A 21,633-nucleotide genomic window follows, 5' to 3' on the forward strand; every position below is an offset into this window, starting at 1 on the left:
GTACCATGCTGCCCAGCCTGGACGCTGTCCCTCCTGCTTCCTCATGCCTTGTCTTCCCACATGCCCCGCAGGAGCTCCCGCACCCCAGTGAAGAACTGCACCAGTTTCTCAATGGGAAATGGGCAGGAGGTAGGCCCACCCGCTGGAGCTGGTGTTGGGGCTGGCTTCTGCCATGGTCTTGAGGTGGTGAGGAAGTGACTCCATGCCTGTGCTGTTGGGGTACTCCTGAATGCCGAGCTGGCTCCCATCTGGACCAGGATCCATTCATAGAAGTGCTGGGTGGACGTGTAGATGCCAGGCCGCCTTGCTCTTGCACAGCCTGTGCCCCAGCTGGTCAATCCCACGAGCCAGAAGTACTCGGCATTCTTGTCCTGGCAGACAAGGGGGCCACCACTGTCACCCTGAGGGGAAGGAGAGAGCATGAAGGTGGTGTTGGGTGGCCATTGTCAGCACTATGGCTAGCTCCTTCCCATGAGCCAGAGATCCCCCTCTTGCCTCTGAGGGGATTGACTCTCCCTCAGCTCCGCGCAGTGATGCTGGATGCACAGAAGACTCATCTGCCAGGACTGGGATGTGGGCCTACAGGCTATCAAGAGCCCTAGGTGGGCCAAGGTGGGGCACCGGACAAGGACATGCTCATGGGGAAGGAGAGGCAAGTCCCAGCAGTGCTGGGAAGGTGACTTGCCAGGCAAAGCCCATGCCAGCAGAACTTTGGGCTGTTGTGACAGGGCTGCTAGTGGTGCTGGGGACCGGTTTGTCGCAGACTCCTACCTGGCAGGTGTCGATGCCACCCTGGGGATAACCAGCACACAGGTTGTGGCTGTGGATGGCCCCTCGGTACCAGTTGCTGCTGTTACACTGCTTGATGTCGATGAGGTAGACCTTGGCCTCCTGCAGCCTGTCGGTGGCTTCTGCAGCTGTGAGCAAAGAATGCAGCAGCTCATTCCTGGTTCTCCTCCCTGGTCTGGGTAAGCCCCTTGCCTAGGGCTTGGCTTGGCCTCCAGAATGCACTGTAGCAGTGTTTGCTTTGTGTCTTGCTTTGACTAATGGGTCAGGCCCGCCTCCTCTCTCTAGGCACACATCCCCATGCAACCTGACTGTGTCGACATTTCGCCTCTGCTGCCTGAAAGCCCAGCCCGCCTCCCCAGTGTTCCATGCTTGCTCTCAGGACACAAGGAGTGCTCAGGAACTCACATCTTGCAGTTGTGGAGCCCCAGCCGCTGACATAGCAGTTGGTCAGCTCTGAAACTCTCAGCGAGGCATCAGGCACACAGGCAAGCTGGATGTAGTCATTGCACTGGACAGGCTGGTCCAATTCCATAAGCGCGATGTCATTCTTCTGTGTGATGTTGCTGTAGTGCTCGTGAACAATCACCTGCATGATACGGCGCACTTGTGCCTCAGGACCCAGCCGCGTCAACTGCGTGGCACCGATGACCACATGCCACATGCTGACGTCCCTGGAAGGCAGACAGAGAGAGCACTCAGAGCCAGCGGAGCTACGTGCTGTCACAGCCCAGCCGTTGTCTGCCACCTGCTCTTGACAAGGCAGAGAGGAAAGTGGTGCTACAGAGGGCCCAACCACCCTAGCACGCCTTGGGCACCAGGAACTTGGAGCTGGAGGCTGCTGGGAAGCAGTGGCGTGAGCCCACCTTTCTCCTGAGCTGGGCTGGGGAGAGTCCAGACAGTGGGTGTCCAGCGGGCGAATGGAACGGGATGGGGTGAGGGTAGCCTGAGGTGCTGTGGGCAGGGCAGCTGGGAGTGTTGTGTGCTGTTCCCTACTCCTCCTTACCAGACGTTGATGAAACAGTGGGCTGCTGTAAGGACCCACTGTGGGTGGATCAGGGAGCCTCCGCATATATGCCCTGTGCCCACGTTCCAGGGATTCTGGATGCTCACAATCCAGGGCCAGGCTCCCTTCTGGGCATCTCTGCCGCCCACAACACGCGACATGCCTGAGTTCCAGGCCATGGGCCGGTGCCCGCAGGTCCTGTAAGCAGAAGATCGTTACTGTCCTGCTCAATGACTTGCTGCTGTTCAGGCTGAAGGTCAGCCGTCTTCCCTCCCCGCAAGGTGCTGTATGGACAGGAGGGCCAGGGAACGCCATGGAGCGTGCACCCATCTGCCTCTGTTTTGGCTTTAGCCCCGTAGACAAGCGGTGCCAGCAGCCTGGGTGCTGGCAAAGATCCGAGGGCCCCACAGGGGGTTCAGGAAGCCGTGGCGTGACCATGGGGGACAAGTGGAAACCCTCCAGTGAATCCCATAAGGCTTGCCCATGCTACCTTCAAGAGCCAAGGGCCACTTACCAGCAGGTATCCCATGTGCCCTGCACAGGCCAGCACAAGGACAGCAAAATGAGGAAGGAGAGCAGTTTCATGTCTGTCAGGAGGAGCAGCAGGAGAACGTGGTAGCTGCAAGAAGCAAGCAGAGCTTGTTACCCACAGCGCAGCAGCTGACAGAGTGCTCACAGTACTCCCGTTGCCTGGGGTGCCCTTGGCCGCAGGGCTGATGTCACAGATCCACTGGTTCCAGGTGCTAGGCACAGCCTATGGGGCGAGGGGAGGGGCAGCATGGGGGCGTTCCAAGCTGAAGAGAGGACAGAAGTGGTGCTTGGACACCCCTGGGGTTACCCATAAAGATAAATTTTCATGGGGACAGAAATGTGTTTGGGTCAGTGCTTTGACACTCTTTAGTTTAGGGGTAAACGTACTGACCTGCTTTGCTAACAGCTCTGCTTTTGAAGAAGGGCGGAAGGAAGGACTGATAAGAAGCCTGCTCTGCTCAATTGCTAACGTGCTCACACAGACACCTCACTGGTGATGCCATTTTGTTGGCATTAGATGACACTCAAACACATCTGGGAAGTAAGCTAAAGAAAGGAAAATGAGCCTTTGGACGGGTAAGAGTGCTTACTGCACCTCCTAGGTGCACTTGCTTAGTGCATTACTTGAGCTACAAGACCTCCTTCTGTACCTAAGCAAGAGTGAGGATTCTTATCTATCTAAACATTTGTGAGTCATGGAATCAGATTGATGACAACAATTCAATAATTAAAGCTGTACTTCCTTTTCTGAGGGAGTACTTTGAGGTTATTTTTTCCTTGGTTAACTTCTTGGAATATTTCTTCTTCTTTAACAAGAATTAAAATCAGCGGCTCAAGTGCCATGTACTGCAGAATGAAGACTCCCAAGGGAGAACTGCTTTTCTACAAAGGCCTGAAGATTTTTAGGCAATGCATGACTCAAAAATATTTTTGATCCTCATTTTATAAACTAAGAAATTCAAGTGTAGCTACTACCAGTAAGAGCTGACATCATAAATTAAATCTTAAATCCTAAGTCTTAATCCAACTTTAATAAGAAAACAGAAAACTCGCCTGCTGAACATATTGCAAAGGCACTGGTGTTGCTTGGGTAAAAGCTTCCAGATGAATTCCATGAATTGGATCCTCGATAATCAGACATCCAATGTCAAACCACCTGCAATTACAGCCAAGTTAGAGTCTGTTGAAAAGAAACATGTTAGCCCTTGAATGATGACCGTTTTACAACCTCTAGTACAACTGTAGTTAAAAATGTAACAATGACTTACATCAAGGCATCCCAGCATTTTTCAAATCAAATTTGCATGTATCAGTTCATGTATATACGAAAAACTGTAGTGCCTGTGTTCCCATCTAAAGAATTCTATGGTTCCTGTTGTTTCATGTATTTTATATGTGTCTACATATAAATGACATTTTTTTCTTTAAAGCACTGGAAGCAAGACCCTTTGAGTCAATGAGAAACAGCCCTCTCCCCACCTCAGGGATATATTTCAAGTTCTCACTTGTCAGGAAGCAATTCCTCAATGAAGTTTTCTACCGATACAGCAGGCTGTTTTTCATGGATTACTCCAGTCCGGCGCAAGCTGTCTATTCTTTCTTGGGCTCCCTACATGGGAACATGATCTGTTAGACAACATTCTCTTTCAATCACATCATACAACACTCAGAGATGAGTGCAAAAAACCCCTCTGGAGCAGAATTTTCAAGTTAAACAGAAAACAGCGATTTTGAAAAATTACTCTTTTTATCAACAGTAGAAAAACAAGAAACAAAAGTCATGAAAAAGCACCATAGCCTTTCCCAAACAGGAATCTCAAACAGTAACACAAGCTATGATAAAACTCACTGAAGTATCAGAATATATCCTGTTACTCACATCAACATTTTTGCATCTTAAGATCTGTTGTGCTTTGATCCTTTCAGAGCTTTGGACCAACTCTGTCCAGTGAAGAGACCCTCTCTGTTCTGGTACCTATCCAGCTAAGGAATCATTTACTCCAACCCTGTTCTCACTCTGAGTTGCCATACAAACACTATTACCACTACGCTGCAGTAGCTAATCAGGTAAAGCAACATGTCTATTTTTCTCCTTTACCTCCATATAAAATTGTTTCAGCTAATACATTGCTATGAGGATAAGCTTCACTCCGCTGTGAATGCTGCCACAGCAGTTAGGAGAAAATACCTCCTTTTTATGGAGGAAATGGTTTGCTTACATTGAAGAAACAGAATACAAAATCGTTGGTGTCACTGGGTTTAGGTATTGGCCAAGGAGATGGTTCCACCTAGATACAAGGAACAACTGTGTATTTTTAAAAGGTGGTGAAACAACCCTTGCTAACTCTTCTTCTGGGCCAGCACAGCTGTTTGAAAAGCTGCACAATGAATTCCTACATACTAAATGTAAGAATGGAGCTGTTCAGGAAGATCCTTGGCAAGTGTTGATCAACCTGTCTTTCACCTACAGAATTAGTTGGGAGACAACCCAGTCTCAAAGGCTCTCTTAACTTCTGATTACATTTTTCCTATTCAATTTCTCATGTTTAGTTTTCATCCCAAAGTACTGTGCTAGTGACAGACTAAGAACAAATGCCTGATACACTTTCAAACTACAGTCATATCACAATGCATGCCAGATGTGATGGCAATCAACTGCTTTAGAAGAAAATGGACATAAATGTTCTTCACTGCTGTGACCGCGTTTGCACAAGAACCCCAAAGGCTATTCCAACAAGCAGCTTCAGAATGATCTAACGGAACAGGCGGCAAGTTACACCAAAAACAAGAAAAGGAGAAGTCTCCCAATGCCACAGACTGACATTCCCCTTAGGGAAAATCAGATTTTTCTGGGTCAATGCCCCATCCCTGGAAGTGCTTAAGGTCAGGCTCGATGTGGCTTTGAGCAGTGTGGTCTAGTGCAGAGAGTTTCAGCCCCCTCTACTGAGGACAATTTGTAAGGTCATTTCCAAACCAAACCACTCTCTCATCCTACGTTTCCATTGCCCTTCTCTGTGCTGGAGGTACTTTAGTACTTACTTTTAAACCTGCAGCGTAGCCCACAGGTTGGGGTGCGATGTTAGACTGCGCAGCCTCTCCAGTAACAACGGCCATTCCAAAGACTTCTTGAAAGGCATCTCGAATGGCTGCAACTTTCACCTCTTTGGTAGAAGTAACCACTATGTCCAGTTCTCTCCCAGTTTCTGTAAAACACAGGTGTGTGTATATATATAGAGAGAGATGTATATCTATGAGCGTGTACTATTCTTCATTCCCATTACAAGCCAGTTTAAATACATTCTACATCTTAAGACTATGCTTCAGTTGGTTTTCTCTTTCTCACACGTTGCACAAAAGTTCTTTCCTGAAGCAGAAGTCACTTAATTTAGCTAGTCACCTAACTTTTACTTCCTAAGTGATTCATCAATGAAAAAAGGACAACAGGAACTGAGGCGTATTCTGCACCTGAAACAAAGCATAGTGCTCATTTAAGATGACAACTCATGGATTTAGAAGAATAATCCTGACATTCACCTCCTGCTGCTTCTGCTGAAGACAGAATATTGAACTAGATGAACCACTGGGCTAGAATCTCTCTTTTAGGGGGAAAGACTGACAGAGATAGGCACGTTCAGCCTGCAGAAGATAAAGCCAGAGGGATCTCACTGATTTGTACACATATCTGAAGGGAGCCTGCAAAGAGGAAGAAGCCAGACTCTTTTTGGTGGTGCCCATGGACAGGAGCAGAAGCAATGGGCACAAACTGAAACAAAGGAGGTTCCATACAAACATCTGAAGGATCTTTTTAACCATGAAGGTAACCAAGCATTGGCACAGGTTGTCCAGAACCACGAGGAAGTCTCCATCCTCAAACATACTCAGAAGCTGCCTGGATGCACTCAAGAGAATCAAAGAATGGTAGGGAATGGAAGAGAACCTTCTGCGTTCCAGTTTGTGCCCATTACCCCGTGTCCTGTCACTGAAAAGAGTCTGGCCCCATTCTCCCTTCAGATATTTAGGAGTATTGACCAGATCCCCCCTTAAGTCTTCCCCAGACTACCGAGACCAAGCTGATTCACCCTTTCCCCCTATGAGAGATGATCCCGTTTTATTCCACATATTGCCCACTGCTTTAGTACAATGGTGCAGCAATGTGGTCAGCTGGATCACACCACAGGTCCAATTGAGTGACAGCTCAGAAAAACAAAGCGCACAAAGGTGTTAATGCTTTCTTCTCTGCCTCATCAGTTTCCTGACCAGCTTCACCTACATGCAAAGAGCAGCACTAGCACAACTAAGAAGGAGGACTGCTCACCAGACTGCTGCAACAAAAGCAAAAAGCAAAAAGCAAAACAAACCAAACAAACAAAACACAGCAAGGAAAAAACACCTAAACCAGCCAAACAAAAACCCAACCCATAAAACCTGTCCAGTACTCTGACAAATTGTAGAAATCTCAGCTCAGTTAGACGTGACATGAATGTACTTTAGTAAAACACAAAATTGTGACTACCACAATGCTGCTCCTTCCTATTCATTTTAAAGCTCTAACTGAGATACTATGCTTTTCATTCCAGGCTCAATGCTCAGCAATACTTCACAGAATCACAGAATCATACGACTGGAAGAGACCTTTGTAGATCATCAACCCTTTCAGTAAACATTTCTTTCTAATATCCAATCTAAACCTCTGCTGGCGCAGCTTTGTGCCATTTCCCCTTCTCCTATCTCCTCTCACCTGGCTGAAGAGACCATTGCCCACCTCCCCACAACCTCCCCTCTGGTAGTTGAGACTTTATTAGACTGTTTTAGCCTTTTCAATGTTCTTCCCAAGTGTTTCAGGAACTGCTTCAAGTTTGCTGAGCTTCCTAAAATAGTATAAATACTGTTGGGCTAGAAAAGCAGAACAGCTGAAAGTCAGAAGAAAGCCTCAAAAGCGATGTAAACACCGTTGTGAGCACGCTTACCTTTCGGCTTGTCGACCCTCAGTGCGATACCTTACACACCGGGATTTAATCACCAGATCCAACAGAACACATACAGCATATTTTAAACTCAATTCCATATCACTCCCTCAAACAGAGAAACAGGGAGGGAAAAAAGTATGTGACTTCCAGATTACAGACAAGGACTTGTCACCGTTTTGTTCTCTGTAACTTGCTCATCTCTCACAACCTGAACTGAAGGGTATTACTATGCTACTACCTAAACTACAGCAGAATACACAAGTAAATGAACCTTAAGACGCACATAAAAAAATCAGCCTGCAGAGTGAGAGTCTCACTGGACAACGCACCTGAGAAATCACCACGTAACTGTGACAGAATTAACACACTCTCCAGATAAACTTCAAGTGCTGTTACATTAATCTAACATTCTATGCATTACTTAATGGTTTGTCACAAATACTTACTGATATATGGAACCATGCCAGGGTCCAGCGGTGTAATCATGGTCTCCACTGAATGTTTGGGTTTATCAAGAACAGACTTCACCGTGGGATTCTCAGCTACACCCTAAACATAAGCAAACAGACTTCCATATTATTTTCTCGTTTTTCCCCAAGAAACTCACAATAGCACAGTTAAAAACCAACCAAACAAAACCCAAGTATTAAGCTGCTTCGTGGTCTTCTTACCACATTTACACTTTGTAATGCCTGGTGCATCTCATTCCCCAGCACAAATGCTGCAAGACGTGACTAGGAGTGCGTGACTTTCCGGATACAGCAAAGGCCAAATATCATCACCGCCATCCTCTCACGCACCAATGCAGAAACAGGCCTGCCAGTGATGGTGGGCAACACACTTGATTTCCTCCTATTCTGGGACGGGAAGTCTTGAACATTTAACAAATGCTAATTACAGCTATCATCAGACTCGGTAGCTAGACTCAAACTGTGACAACTCCAACTGAAGAGCCTCTTTTTTATGACCTTACAGACAAGAGGACCTATTTTTGAATGGCCCATTACTAACAAATATTTTTACAGCTGAAATTGAGCTGAAATTCCTCAATTTATAAGTAGATTCTAAACAACGCTGAAAAAACGCTCTATCTTCTCCAGCCAAATCCCAGGTGGAGCTGCTGACAGACCTAAAAGTTCATTAAATGTAAGCACAAACACTGACAGGGTCTTGCTGGCCTATTATCTACCTTGAGGGACATCTGAAAGAATGGTGTTGGATTTCTGAAGAACAGCAGAGCAAAAAAGGTAGTTCAATCGATTTCAAGAGCAGAAACAGAGATAACTGCAGCACTGCCGTGTATGCACTTCAACAGAGAATCCAGCTTGCATTTCTGCAACAACTGACAGTTAAGCCTCACAGATTCTGTCTGATGTTTAAAAACCTGACTCTGACGTGTGCTTCCACACATCCAACACTTGACAGCTTCAGTACAACTAATGATTCCTCATTCTTCCACCTAGGAAATTCTCAGAGGTCATGGAAAACACAGAGCACGTACAACATTTAATACTCCAATCAAAGAATCTACATTTGGGTTGAAGTCAATCATACACATTCTCCAGAAACAGACATAGGTCACTTGCTGGATCCTACTGGTATACAGGCAACAATAACGTGGATGAGATTGGCTTTTCAACTAATTCACTACTGCCCTTTCAAACGGGCTACAAAATCATGTCACAAGGAAAACCTTCTCTTCTGGAACATTACCTTCTATCGCAAAAAAGCAAGAGGAATATGGTGACTGGAAGACATTTTCACTTGAAGACCAAAGAAGCTGTCTTTTTATGATTATAAGACACGTGCCCTAGAAAAAAGCAGCACGACAACTCTGCTCTCACCATACTGATCGACGATTAATCTTGCTCTTTAAGACTGTAGCACTGTCAAGATGACTGGAGTAAGGGAGGGCTCCCTCTGCCACGTCACACACAACTCATTCTTCCAGATTTTCTTCTTCAAAAGGCCTTGAAAGCCCCTCCAAAAGTCTCCAGTCCCACTGGGACGTCAATCTTGATTCTTCCTTCCGATTTACAGTACAGATAGTCGTGTTGCTCCTGAAGACAGCTCAGAGCTCACACACAGTCCCTGCATCTTTCTGCCACAGCCTTCACAACACTACTCAGATGTAGCATGTCACAGCTCCAAAAAGGTTACAGGCTCATGAGATGCTGTCAGTTGTTGCGGCTTATTTCCTCTCTACGATTAGATCGCACCACAAGGATTATCTGTTCTGCATTATACACTCCGTGCCCTCTAGCGGAATAGAAAAAATCCTACCAAATACCACAGACACCTCTTAAGAAACCCCTCCTCAGTGGAAGAAACACTTATTTCCCTCTCCCTGAGGAGACTTGTTTGGTTTAGAACAGGCAGGACTTGCATTCCCTAAAAAAACAATTCAGTTCATTAGGAAATGATAAAAAAACCCAGGATGTGCAAAGAATCAAAGAGGTTCTGACATTTCCCATGATTTAAGAGCATGTGACAAAACCTCTAAGGTAGAAGGATCTCCCTGTCACGAGCACCAAGATGCCTGCATTTATGTAGTCATTCCTCTTCTGGAAAGGAAAGCAGCACAGTTTCAGCAAAAAACAGCCACCTTGCAAATGAGGACAGAGGAAAGACAGGACCTAGAGCAACATGCCCTTAAAAGTTGTATCTTGTTAGAGACAACAAAAAATGGTAGTTCCTCCTGAAAGGTAACATACAAAACCACAGAGCTTTATAAACCCCCACAGCCCTCCAGCAGGTGTTCCACCTTGGGCAGTAGCTACTCTGGGGTCTTCAAGCTCCTCAGGAAAAGTGATTGCAGAACCAGTTCCAGGAGCCAAAGGGGAAGAGAAAGTTGCTTGCTGAGTAATAGGATCTGTGAAGACACCTAGGAAGAGGGAAAAACAAGACACAAGTACTGCGTTTCATTTCTTATGCCGTAGCAACATGCAATTGTTTTACAGGAAAATGAACAGGAAGAATAGAATAATACTGGGCTGATTCCTTTCATTTCTTGAAGGCCCCAGAACAATCCTGCTTGTTAGAGTTTAGCAGAGGCAACTACTGTGAATGAGTTCAACAATATCTGCTCATAGAACCGAGCCTACCTGCACCTGATGTGTAAAATTAAACAAAGACATGTTAGCTTAAGAGTGGTGCTTTTTATTGTCTTCAAATTTCCATAGGTCTTTCTGGACAGACTGCTTATAAGACATGTCACAAACAATGGTTAAAGCCTGACTCAACTGCAGCTGAAGAGCTAAGTTTCCATTAGGCTAGTAGAAAATCACCTCAGTTCAGCAACTACAGCACTCGCTTGCATGGCAGGCAAGTATTTTTCACTGTCCTGATGCAATTTAGTAGCCAGAAGCAAGAAAAGAGAAGCTACTCTCATGTGACGGACGACTTCTTACAGATAGCGAGCTTCTCAGAACAAAAACTTGCCCATTAGGAGATTACAGCCTGAGATACCTTACCATTCCGTGGAAATACAATGGCTAAAATTGCCTCTGAGCTGAACAGCAGCAACACAGAAATAAATGGTCAGCTGGGCTTTCCTGGGCACATTTTAAAATACTGCTCTCAAACACTTTTCTGTGAGCCTGAGTGCTAGCAGAACTCTGTGGAAGAGGACTCTTGTCCTACACCGTGATCGTACTTCAAAGGCCATTCTCCATTCCTCCGAGCGCAGCTACTCAGTAATTAAGTGTCACAAGAATACTAAAGAAGCTGAACTTGTGGGACTCTAGCAGACTGCTGAAGTAGCCACCCAGGAGACCCCTCATCCTGTCTCACAAGCACAAAGGTCTATATACAAAAGGTTACCTGTGACGGGAGGTGCAGAGAATGATGGCATCAGTGGGCTCTGTGGTGCTCGACCAGCGTGGCCTCTGGTGATATCATATGTTGAAGACATGGAAAATCCTGAAATCGGGGGACCAGCAGGAGGTGCAGGAAGACCAGAGCCAGCAGTAGAGCTTAATGAAGGAGCTGTAGAGAACTGCGACACAGAGGTACTAAAAGACGAAGGGGCAACTGGAGGTCGGGCTGGAGTTAGAGGTGGCGCCATAGTAGAAACTGTTGCAGATGGCACAAGTGGAAAAGAAGATGAAGTCATCATAGGAGGAGGAAGTGGAGATGCTCCAGCTGCCAGAGGTGCTGAGCACTCAGGAGAAGATGACAGGCTTGGTGTAGCAAGGGGACTGGACAAAGCTAGGGGAAAAAAAGACAAATGGAATTTTAGAAACACCAAGCCTTCATCTCAGAGATTCAGGTATGTAATTGTTCAGCTAGTTTACAAGTAAGTTTTGACCAAGTCTGCTTTTCTCCTTTCAATGGAAAAAAGTTTAGTACTGCTTGAGTTTGCAACCACCACCAATTGCCCTCAATTTCTGGAGATAGTAGCCTGGAATCTCTTTTCTTCTCTGACCCTATTTATCACAGCTAAAAAGACGAGTCAACATTTGACCACCCATTTTGTAGCAGATGAAGTGGGCCTCAGAAATTTCCAGCTAGCACGCTGAGCCCCAGGCAGCCCTCTCTTCCCTGGCACCCAGCTACCCAGGCTCCTAAACGCTCTGCTTTCTGTGTTTCAGTCTGGCCCCCAGCTGATCCTTGGATAAGCCAATTTTGTTCTCTAAACCAAATTTAGACAGAAAATTAAGCCAGAGAAACAGAAAACACTGGTTTTTACAGCACTAAGCTGTTGGATCAGCTCAGATGTGAAACTGCACTCAGCCTAAACATTGATGACAGTCAAGTGACGTGCCAAGTTACCGTAAGGAGGTCGTTTCCAAACTTTATCACGCACACCAGTCAATAAAAAACAGAACATGCACACCCCCAACATAGCTACAAAATACTTACATGGGCCACTGTCCTAGTATATTCCATAGATTTTAAAACATACAGAACAGAAATATTAAAAGGATGAGATAAAGATCAAGAAACTCTTCTGCTCCCACTGAAAATTAGTATTTGAATAGTATATTCATAAAACAATATGTTATGTTATTAATGGTTAGCACACTATAGAATACCATTAATAATATTGTAGTGTGAGCAATGTTACTACAGAAGCCTCATTAATTTTACATCAGCAATTTGGAGGTCTGGTTCTATATTCCGATTATGGCTTTAATGGTTGTCACACCTGGAAAAAATGCCTTACAAAGACACACAGACCCAAATGAAAAGGTGTTGCTGGATGTGCTTACAAAACCATGCTATTTGTTTTCGTCTCCCAGCCATCAAGTATATGAAGGCTTATCTTGAAATTCAGCTAGCAAATGTTCATCTTCCTTGATGTCATTCAATTCTTCTGGAAAAATCATCAGAAGGTGTTGCACTTTGGTATTCCTAACAAATGGGCTCAAAATCCACCAAAGCTAATTCATCTGGAAGATTTTTACATAGCTCAGGAAATTCTCTTTGCCAATTTACATATACAGAGTGGAAAGGGTTTTTTGTGTGACACTTGCAATGATTTTGGCAACAGGAATGCATTGACAACGTAAACACTTTCAAATAACAATTTTCTCAAACGCATGACTTTCTTACAAAGAAGTAGGTAACTCCTTCTTAAAACACCACCTTTATCTTGAAGGGATAAACCACCTTTATCTTGAAGGGACAAACTGTAAGTGTGTTTTGGGGTTTTTTTAAATAACTACTGGGTAGCACACTGCTGATGGCCACTTGTCATCACAGAAAATGTCAGCGAGTCTGCAAGTCTGTTTTGGTACAAGAAGAAAGCTGAAGCCATATTTAAATCCCTTGCCACAAGACAACCAGCAAACCTCTGTGCGATGCACAAAAGTTTCACGGTCACTTCCTCTACCATTACAAGGTGCAGCTAAAAACAACCCCTACTATTTAAAGAGAACTTCTATAAAGTTAACCACACTGCTGGCATCCTGTAGCCCTTTGTGCACCAGCTCCACTTTCACTGCTGCAGTAACTTGCCTATGAATGAGGCGGTCAATAAATGTCATGGGTGGAAATAGATCGGTAACCTTATTCGAGAATCCATTTTTAGCCTAGTCAAAGCAATCACTCCATCAATGGTTACTCTGAGGCAGTCTTAATAAAAACATGGCTTTTATTAAAGAAATCATTCACTGTTGAGGATGCAGCTTCTCCAGCACAGCCCTCCTTCAGCATTTGACAATAAAGTTGTTCTTTCTGTATTTCATTACTGAAACAGAATTTAGCAAAAACCATAAGCAGAAACACGTTAGGAACATCTGTACAGCAAACCTTCCATACTGTGATCTGTTCTCATGCTTGTTTCTTATAATCATCAGCAATGTTTTCTATGTCTCCTTCCAACAGAATTTCCTGACAAATCCATTTGTCAACATATTGTTTGCATTTAATATTACAGACATTTTTACCACGTCTCTGGTGGTTTCTGAAATATATGCCAAGAAGTATCTTCAATATGAGTAAAGCTTGATTTTTCTTCTTTTTTTAGATAAAACTATTATAAAGGAATGCTCTGGTATTTTCTTCCTGCACCCAATGGATCGCCCAGCACATCCTCCTGGGGCTAAGAGCGCTCCACTCGGGAGTCCACGGCACTAGTGTGACTCAAGGTAATGTTACCAGATGTGTCAGAAAACTGAGCATTCGGTAGTCAAGCACATGGGGTTCAGACTCTGGAAAAATCAGATTCAGTGCTCTGATTACCACCCACAATAGTAAAATCCAAGTGATCGTCCACGTTTCTCACTATCCCCCACAAGACTGTAGACTTGTTTGAACTCCCTTCTGTGCTGCTCATCTCACTGTGCACTGTACTGGCCAGTATTCCCTGTCCCCACGTCCTTAAAAACCCTAAGTGCATCCACATGACTTCATCAAAAAGTTTCAAGAATAATAAAAACATTTACACTACTCTCTGTCAGATGTATGCCATACTGCCATGAGAAAGAAACAAATTCTTCCCATCAGCCTGGAGAAGAGCTCTCTAGGTTGATCCCAACACCTCTGGATGAACTGCTGTGCTTTAAAAAGACATGAATAAATATCACTGAGTTTCTGAGGAAGTTTCTGTACCTAATGACCTACCTGTAGCAGCAGTGGTAGCAGCTGTAGTCTCCCCTGCTGTGTTTGGTGGGGGTGTACCGGGTGGAGTTGTCTCTATTCCACTCTCTTCCACCATTTTCCTTCAGCTACAGAAAGCTGTAAGACAAAAAGAAAGGAAAATAAAGAAAAAGCTTATCTTGAGAAATAGGGATAGTGTTTGCTGCAATACTGAGCTGTAGTAACTCCAAGGACCTGTTCTTTTCAGAGCTGATGCATGACAGGATGCAAAAGGTGGCAAGAAGCGAGACAGAGAACGAAGTCTCCCCCCTCTGCCCGTAAAGAACCACAACTACCCCTGAAGTTGGAGCCCTCTCCAGCTTAAGCACTGCCACAGATGCTCCCGACCCACCATCAAACTGACTGCAAGCACTTTCTCCAACACCAGGCATAGTGGCAGAGCTTGCAAGGGCCTAGGGCTCCAGACTCCGTGACCTGAACTCTATGACCCTGTCTGCTTAAAGGAGAAGCTAAAGAAACCTCCAGACACGCCACAAGAAACCAGGGAAATTTACTTCCAACCTACCTAGAAGTACAATGACATTCATTTACACTGAACAAGTTCTCCACTGCACACAATTCCTGTAAAATCCAGGTCTCGTACTGCTCTGGTGAGTATCAGAAGTGACAGTAATTGAAAACTTTGGCTTTTCTTTTGAAGGCCACATTACATTGAAAGTATCTTCCAGCATCTTTGACTACACCTGTACAGTGCACTACTTGTGGAAAAGTAAAGCTATGTGCTTATTTAAAACCCCCTAAATTAAGAGAAAGGCCTCAGGAGATGAAAAGGAGAGGATGAAAGACTAAGATTAACACCTGGAGATTTTTGTTCTTCAGTGCAGAGGAAGTCACCTAAAACCCCCTGCTTCCTCCCAAGTCTGGTAAACCAGACCGAGATTGTTTGTACCACTCCCTGAGGTAGCAATTCCATAAGGACATTTTAATAACATAAAAACCCTACAGAAAGGAATTTATGTCTGAAAAATTGGCAGGAAAATATTTTCCATCATATCCATTACCTCAGTAGCTACTGAGGACTGACAGCTTACTACATTTAACAAGTATCAGAGGAAAAGCCTTAGGTAATGTGTTGAGTAAAAGTACTCACAGGTATTTATAAAGAACTCCACTTACAAAAATACAGGGGGGGTTCCTCTAAAAAAAAAGAAAAAACCCTCACTGCTGTTTAAAATGTGTATACAGCTATGTTTAATGTAGAGGGAAAATTACTGTTATGACCAAACTGAAAAATACAAAAAGTAGGATGCCAGTGTTAGTCTGGACAGGCTAAGGAGCATCAAAAGCAAATGAAAGCATTGAAATCACAAAGGAGAAAGTGTATTTCCTCTTACAACCAGTATGTGTTGTAAGAGGAAATAAAGTAACTCAAGATTAAGCATTTGAGCCCAGACTCGGAAAGCAAGTATGGTTCCTGTGCAGCACACCTCCTAAAAGCTCTGATGACCCAGGGACTGTGGGTTCTGAGTACCTTGAAAGTTTCTCTGCAGACGGGATGAAAGGGCCAGTAACTGCCTGGTGGGGAACAGACTGACCTTGACGAATGAGCACATCTCAGCATCCCTCAGAAAGGAGCTACACAGCCCTCCCCTAAAGTTCACTAAGCAGAAGAATTTGCAGTAAGATTTTGTCTTTTCACTCACCTACGGGAGTTCACGTTCCTCCTCGCAGAAGTATTTCTAAAGTCATTCTTCTTCCAATTATACACTGCAAACAAAGAGAGAATTTCCCACTGTGCAACATCTGTAATCACTGACCAAACCCTCCCAGAAACACTTTCTTTCATCAAGGCTCCTTTCAGCTGCTGCTTGATTTCACCTCTGTCGTGGTTTCACCCCGGCTGAGAGCCGAGATCCACACAGCTGCCTGCTCCTTAAAGGAAAAGAGCAGGGAAAAGGGAAGGGGGGGAGGGGAGGGTAAGAGGTAAGGGAAGGGAAAAGGAAGGGGCAAATAACCCCAAAACCAAGAAATAAGAGGCCCGTGGGTTGGGATAAGGAGAGTTTACTAAGATAACAGAAAGATACAATATAACAATGTTGACAGGACTCTAGAGCAAAAATATATGAAGCTGTTGATACACAGTGCAGTTTCTCACCAAACCCACAACTCAGGCCGTGCCACCCAGAGCCGTCCCAGAACCCGACCGTCCCCCAAGAACCGCACGTCCCGGAGCCGCCCTCGGCCTTCCTCCCGTCAGCCCCCCGATATCCTGGGCAGGAGGTAACTGGCGTGGAATACTCTCTTTGGTCAGTTAGGTCACCTGTCCTGGCCTCGCCCCTCCTTTCTCATGAAGAGCTGAGAAAGTCCTTGACTGTCTGACAGCAATCAGAAACATCAGGGTGTTATCAGCACTACTCCCATTTTAACTCCCAAACACAGCATTCCATCCGCTGTTACAAATGAATTTAACTCCATCCGGACCAAAATCAGGACAGTTGAACACCCTTGCTGTTGTTATTTTGAAATCATAGAGGGCTTACATAGCTCCACAAGCCACTGATGACCACAGAGAACTGTTGGTCTAGTATACAGTGTTATCTACATGGGACTACGTAAACCCAAAGACACAGCTACACAGAACCACATGCATTCAACCAGTTTGTACCAACTGACGTAGGGTAAATGTCATGATGCAACAGCTCCAGCACTTGCAGACGATTTTGCCCAAAAGAAACGTTTGTTTTTCACGGCACTATAAACGAACTAGAAAGGGCAAAGCACTGCAACAAGGTATCCTCCAGAAACAGACTTCCTGAAGCATCACTTCTATCCTATGCTAAGAGATCCTCAAGGGTAAGGATTTCTACTGCCAATCATGCTAATTCCAGCTAAAACCACAAGGGATCTAGCACTTCCAGCCTGAGCTGCAACGCTGGAGCACAGGGCCCTGAGAGCAGGCATCTGAACACTACCCAGTGCCGGGAGAAAGCCTGGTCACCAGGAGGGTGACTCGCAGGAGCAGATCACTATACAGGACCTAGCAAGCTATCAGGAGCTGGAAGTTCCGTGAAGTGCTGGTGGTTTCCAATACCACTGCCAGTCATCACTGAGGCCGCAAGGGGTCTTGCTCTGTAGCTTCATCTGCCTCACAACCCACAACCGTAACGCTGCAAGAAGCCCCAGAGCCTGCCAGCAAGGAGCACTGGGGCCAGTGCAGCCTTTCTTTAGGACAAGACGGTTCAGAGTAAGGGCAACAAGACAGACTGCCTACACCAGAATCAGTCTGGTGAGGGGCAGACACCGTGCAGTCGCAGGTGTGCTGCCCAAGGGGGGAAAGTCGCCCCGACGGGACGGCTGCCGGAGCTCGTCCCGGGGCGGACCCCGCCGACATTCCTCACACACACAGCCCGGCAAAGACCTCAGCGACCCTCCGCCCCACCTGGCACAACCTCCCGCGCTGCCCCCAGGACTGCGTCTTAACATCCGGACCTGCCTACAGGGCCCCAACGGCCCCAGACGGCACCCGGGACCGGGGGACACCCACCGCTCGCTCCGGGATGCCGCCCACCGCCCAGCCTCACCCGCCCAAAGCCTTCCAGACGCTCCCTCCCCGCCGCCGCCGCGGACGACGGGTGCCAAGGCGTGCCCTCCTCCCGCCGCGACACGGGGCCTCACCGAGCCCATCCTCCAGAGCCCACCGCCTCTTCCCGCTGCGCACCGCCCAGACATTCTGGCCCAGCCAGAAGGCCGCGGCCCCGAGCACCTCCGGGTGGCCCCGCCTCCCAGGAAAAGGCTCCTTCGGGCTCGGCCGCAGGAGCAGCACAGCTCCCCCGCCACGCTCGCAGCGGACCTCGCGTCACGTGGGGGTGCCGGTCCCGCAACCTGCCCCCCACCCCCCTCCCGGCCCGCTGCGTGCCGCCTCAGGCTGCGCAAGTCGGCAGCTGCCCAGCTACCCGTAACCCTCGTGCCTTCATCCTCTGCCAGCCGGAGAGAAAACAGTTACTTCAGTTTTACAGCCTTTACAAAGCACCAGGCAACCCTCCCAGCTGCCCAGGGTTTCCCCCACAACTCACCTCTGCTGCTGCCAGTGCACTTCCTGGGTCCAGTGAAGGTGGTGGACAGCGCTGGGGTGGCGAGTGATGGGGGTGTGCCCCAGCTGCTGGACCGGCTCTGGTGTTGGCAGCTCCTGGGCCCAGGTCTAGTTTTCCTGGGAGGGTGGCCTCTTGGGGGGCTGGGAAGAGTCCTGGGAGCCGCTGGCCCTCCTCTTTGCTGCTCGTCTTGGTCTCCCAGGGGCACGGTCCCTGCCCTGGCTGGCACTGGAGGGACCTGCCACAGCCTGCCCCAGACCCGCCGCCGGCTCTTCACGCTCCCCGTGGATGGGAGAGGGGGCGTGGTGTGGGCTGGTGGGATGCCCAGCAAGAGCAGCGGCCGAGGTGCTGGGGCGCTCCTCTTCCCGAGCCCCTGCTGGGCTGCTGGAGGGGGCTGGTCCAGGGGCAGGAGAGCCGGCTCTGGAGGCAGCAGGATGGGGGGCAGAGGTGGGCCTGCCCTCCCGCGCCTCGGCTGCAGGGCCATCCTCCAGGCCCAGGAGACGTCGGGCCTCCCTGCGGCAGCGCCGCACGGCGACACTGATGAGCCGGCGCACGAACGACACTGCGCGCTCCTGCAGGCTGGGCTGCAGCAGCCGGACCAGCACGTCTTCATCCAGCCCGTATAAGCCCAGGACGGCCCGGATGAGGTCCTCCAACACATCTGCTGTGGAAGGCTGCCGTTGAAATGTGGCCCTCAGGTGTTGTTGTAGCCACGGCAGAAAGCGTTGGAGGAGGGCTGGGTGCTCATCAAAGAGAGATGCCCAGGTGTCTGGCTGCAGGCCACCCACTGTAGCCCTGGGCACCGTCTCCACCGCCGGCGGCTGGGCAGCTAGCGGGCGAGGGGGGCTGTCGGTCCCCGGGTGTGCGGGCGCTCCTCCAGCTGCAGGTATGGCAGGCCATGTTGAGTCCTCTCGTGGTGGTCTGATGTGGACCTCTTCAAATTCATGGTCTGCCCGCACCGAGTGCAAGATGGATTGTACTCCCCTCTTGCAGAGGGGGCACTCAGGTTTGCTGTTAGCCCACCGCAGGATGCAGGCGTAGCAGAACTGGTGGAGGCATGGCATCACGAAGGCGGCGTTGTCAATGCTGTCCAGGCAGACTGGACAGCGGTGTTCCACCTCCGTGGCCATGCTGTTCTGGCTGCGGTGGGCTGGGAGGAGCTGCGGGTGGTGAACTGCTTCCTCCAAATGGCGCTGCAGCAGCTGGAAGCTGCGCTCGAAGATGCGCCGCGTGTGCCCTGGACACACCCTTCAGTATCTCTGGGATACCGCACTGGAAAACCGTCCTGAGTAAGGCAGCAGCACCAAGCCTTCGCTCAGCACTCCAGCCTCGCTGGCTGCTCAGCTGGAGTCTGCGCTTGAGGCCGTTGGGCACCCCTGTGTGCTGGGTTACAGGGCTGGGTGACGTCACGCTTGTCCGTTGGTGACCAGTAAACATGGCACTCAGGCAGCTTCCAGAAGCTGCCATGTCAGATGACTACTTTTTGGTGGTCTTCTGGCTTTCACAAACCTTGACGGACAATAAAACACAACAGAACAGAACTGTCCCTGGTGGAAGGAACTCCAACAATCTTCTAGTCCGACTGCCCGACCACTCCAGGGCTGACCAAAAGTTCAAGCCTGTTGTTAAGGGCATTGTCCAAATGCCTCTGAAACGGATGGGCACGGGGCATGGGCCATCCCTTGAGGAAGGCTGTTGCAGTGTTTGATCACCCTCTTGATACAGAAATTGATCCTGAGCTCAAGTCTGAACCTGCCTTGACACAGCTTTGAGCGCTCACTCACATGCTCTGGCTTGGCCGGCCATGTGTGGAGCCAAGCGTTGCACTTGATGATCCTTGTGCATCTCTTCCCACTCAGGATATTCTGTTATTCTGTGAATTTATACTTGTGCCTGGCACCCACCCACCCAAGGTGCAGAAGCCAATAGTTTGTCTTGTTAAATTTCATGCCCTTGATGACTGCCCCATGCTCCAGTGTATCTACAGCCCACTGCAAGGCCTGTTCTTGCTCAAGAGACTTAACAGCGGCTGCCGGTTTAGTAGCATCAGTAAACTTGCTAACGGTGCATCCAACCCCTGCCCCCGGATCACTGATAAAAGGATTGACTGGAACTAGCCCTAGAACTGAGCCCTGAGGAACAAGCCCGAAGCACTTGGCTCACTCTTGTGGGTTTTCTCCTGCCTTTCTCTCCTTCCATTATGCCAAATCTCATCCTTGATCAAACGCTAACTAAATTGGAATAATATTTAAAGCAATAAATAAGTAGAACTAAAATAAATAACAATTTCCCACACATCTGCCTGTAACCAGTGTTTGAAATGAATCCTTGGAGGTCAGAGTTACAAAGGAGAAACTGCCATATGCTTTGCCCCTTTATGCTGCGTTTGTACGTTGTTACTGGCTCCTTAGTCATTATTCCAAGGCGATCATTGTTGTTATTATTATTAATTTATTAAAGGGAAAATATCTTGCTTTTGTGAAGTCAACTTCCCATCTTTCTCAAGGGTAAAGGTTAAAGTATTCAAGAGACTGGCTTGGAAGAATTGCCCTACTTCTGGACGTGGCTCGTCTAGGAACAGGCAGAACATCACAGAAGTTTAGGAGCTCAAAATCAGCCTTGATTTCTGTCAGAGTTTTGCGTGGCTGGGTCCTGGTGGAAAAGGGGGCGGGGGGCTGCAGAAAATGGCTGCTGCAAGAAGCAGCCAGAAGCTCTCTGCAGGCCCGAGAGAGTAAACATGGGCTAATTCAAGGCCAGAGTTGCTGCTGAACAAGGCCGAGCCAATCGTCCAATGTCACAGCGCATCAGGGAATCACATTTAGGAGAATAAAAACGCAGGCAGGTGCATTTTCCCACCAAAGAGGGGAGTGAGAAGATGTAAGGAGCTGTGCAGGCAGCAAGGCCGGGGAGGGCGGGAGAGGAGGCCTCGCCCTGCTGCTGGAGAGAATGATGCCCCTGCAGCCTGTGGAGAAAGCCATGGTGGAGCGGGTGTCCCCCCAGAGCCCATGGAAAAGGCTGAGACCCCACCTGCAGCCCCTGGAGAGGCTCCACGCTAGATGAAGCAGGTGGAGACATAGAGGAGATGCTGTGACCCACGTTAGAGCAAGCCCCTCCCTGTGCCGCAGTGCGGGGGAAGAAGGGAGTGAAATCATGACCAAAGTCTGAAGTGATAGAGCAGCTTTGGTGGGCGTCTGGCCTCCAGCCAGGGCCA

General features: G+C 47.9%; 3 protein-coding genes across 3 annotated transcripts in view; all 3 read right to left on the reverse strand.

The window, feature by feature from the left end:
* Positions 1-21,633, reverse strand: part of LOC311203702 (uncharacterized protein) — a gene marked incomplete at its 5' end in the record, with an annotated part of 71,391 nt that overhangs the window by 28,688 nt on the left and 21,070 nt on the right.
* On the reverse strand, positions 42-1,953 carry LOC311203246 (acrosin-like; the record flags this gene model as incomplete). Its single annotated transcript, XM_084277900.1, has 4 exons — positions 42-401; positions 772-917; positions 1,195-1,460; positions 1,793-1,953. The coding sequence occupies 4 exons, from the start codon at positions 1,951-1,953 to the stop codon at positions 42-44; spliced, it is 933 nt and encodes a 310-aa protein (XP_084134026.1).
* On the reverse strand, positions 3,353-14,452 carry LOC311203247 (protein PRRC1-like; the record flags this gene model as incomplete). Its single annotated transcript, XM_084277901.1, has 7 exons — positions 3,353-3,479; positions 3,829-3,932; positions 5,363-5,526; positions 7,737-7,839; positions 10,017-10,174; positions 11,113-11,499; positions 14,359-14,452. The coding sequence occupies 7 exons, from the start codon at positions 14,450-14,452 to the stop codon at positions 3,353-3,355; spliced, it is 1,137 nt and encodes a 378-aa protein (XP_084134027.1).

This window comes from Gallinula chloropus (genome assembly GCF_964237585.1).
Source record: "Gallinula chloropus genome assembly, chromosome: Z".
Taxonomy (NCBI): Eukaryota; Metazoa; Chordata; class Aves; order Gruiformes; family Rallidae; genus Gallinula; species Gallinula chloropus.